The following is a 1,850-nucleotide window of genomic DNA, read 5'->3' on the forward strand; positions in this document are numbered from 1 at the left end:
GCCAGAGGAGGCGGGAGGCGGCGGCTCCTCCTCCCGGCCCCGCGAGAGGCGGGGGAGGCAGCGGGGCCGCCCGGGGAGGCAGCGGGGCCGGGGCTTGTGCGGAGCCTTTTTCATGGACGCGAAGCTGGTGGGCTTGGATCCCGGAGCTGCAGCCACTCCACCCGGGGGGCCTTGCTGCCGGGGGGCTGCCAGCAGGGGGGTCACAGCCCCCGGGACACGGGGCGAAACCTGCATTTAGAATCGTGTGAGGCTGAGGAGGAGGAGGGGGCTGAGTTTCTGACCAGCCTCGGTGCTGGGCTGCGTCTGGTTGGCAGAGTCATGAACAAAAAGGAATTGTGCACAAATCTGGAAACCCTTCTTAAATACCTCCTTCCTACCTGTCGTGTCATGTATTTCCTTGGGGAACACAAAATCTGCTGCAGTCTTGTTTCCTGCACGAACTTTCTCTCTGGCAACATATTTATGTTCAGGTCTTAAATTTACCTCTCTGTCCTTGTGCTGGGTTTTCTTGGACTAGCCCTGATGACTTATCCATGCATCTTTGTCTCTTTGCTTTGTAACAGCATCTTCCCAAAAAACTACCACTATGTTTGTTCACTGAGAACATTCTTGAGTGTTTTCTTTCCATTCCCTCTTCCCAAAGCAGGAATTCCCTCATAATTACCAGGCAAACAGAATACTCCTCATGCTCAAATGATGTGCAGCAGGCAGTAATCCAAGGAAACACTAGTTTTCCCTAAGATGGTGATTCAGAAAACTTCCTTTTGCAAAGCTGCCAGTTTCATTAACTAAAAAAGAAGAAAATTAAAACAGACTTTTGCTTCAGATTTCATCAGTACTTTGCAGGCCCAGACAAAGTCCCTGATAACTCTTCAACAGCCTCAACACGTTGAGCCAGGAGCCACAGCAACGGTGCTCAGCCTTCAAACCTCTGACTCAATCAGGAGTTTTAAACATTTCAAGTTAAATTTCCCCCTTCTAAACCAAAAGGGGGCTTGCACACTAGAAATAGGGCATGCATCTTTGTTTATACTGCCATGGACAGTCCCCCTGTTTGCATTCTGCAGCTCTGCCAACCCAGCAAGCATGTTTTTGTTCCCGTTTCTGTTCCTACTGCTCCGTGCTCTCTGAGTTGGCTGCCTGTCTTTTTAAACAGAGGCAGCTGCCAGTGCAGATGTTCCAGTGAGTACGTGCAACACGTGCTCCAGGCAAAGCAGCAACTTCCTAAGAAACGGAAAGGATCAGAGCACGTTTTTAAAGCAGCCTCAGAGCACACCAGACCTTTTGAGGAAACACCAGCTCCACTGCAACAGGGTCTGACCCACCGTTTTCACACATTCCAGTGCCCTCCCTCCCCCCAAAATCCAGCAGCACTTTTGCAGGATGACGTTCAGGAAGTGTCTCGCCTGCACCCCTTTACTGAGCTGGCTCTGGTCAGAGATTTCACTTCATCTGAACTCTCGGGGTCTCTGTAGGGTTTGCTGCTGTCCTGGGAGCGCTGCAGCCCAAACCCTTCCACAGCCTGAAACATCATCAAATGCATTCCTCTGATACAGTAAACAGGGGAATCAAGTTGATAGAATATAACTTGCTTTCCCCTACTAGGGGATAACAGGAGTAAATTCCACTGAAATGAGGGAAAACGACTCCAGGCCTGCTCCACATTCTCAGCACCGCTGCAGCAGCTCGGGCGGGAGAGACAAAAACTCGACCGTGTGCTGAAATAAAGCTGGAGCCGCTGGCTGGCAGGAGCTGGGGGCCCGGAGCCAGCAGGGGGGCAGGCTGGAGCCGGAGGAAGGCTCAGAACAGGGGGGTCCCGGCTCCCAGGGGGGGGTCCCGGCTCCCCGACC

General features: G+C 52.6%; 1 protein-coding gene across 1 annotated transcript in view; it reads left to right on the forward strand.

Annotated features, from left to right (window-relative positions):
* The first annotated feature begins 1,383 nt into the window (after positions 1-1,383).
* Positions 1,384-1,850, forward strand: part of KIAA2013 (KIAA2013 ortholog) — a 3,479-nt gene continuing 3,012 nt past the window's right edge. Inside the window, exon 1 of the mRNA XM_010005236.1 lies at positions 1,384-1,476. Coding sequence (XP_010003538.1) covers positions 1,384-1,476 — 93 coding nt within the window. The remainder of the gene's footprint in view (positions 1,477-1,850) is intronic.

This window comes from Chaetura pelagica, unplaced genomic scaffold (genome assembly GCF_000747805.2).
Source record: "Chaetura pelagica isolate M959 unplaced genomic scaffold, ChaPel_1.0 scaffold159, whole genome shotgun sequence".
NCBI lineage: Eukaryota > Metazoa > Chordata > Aves > Apodiformes > Apodidae > Chaetura > Chaetura pelagica.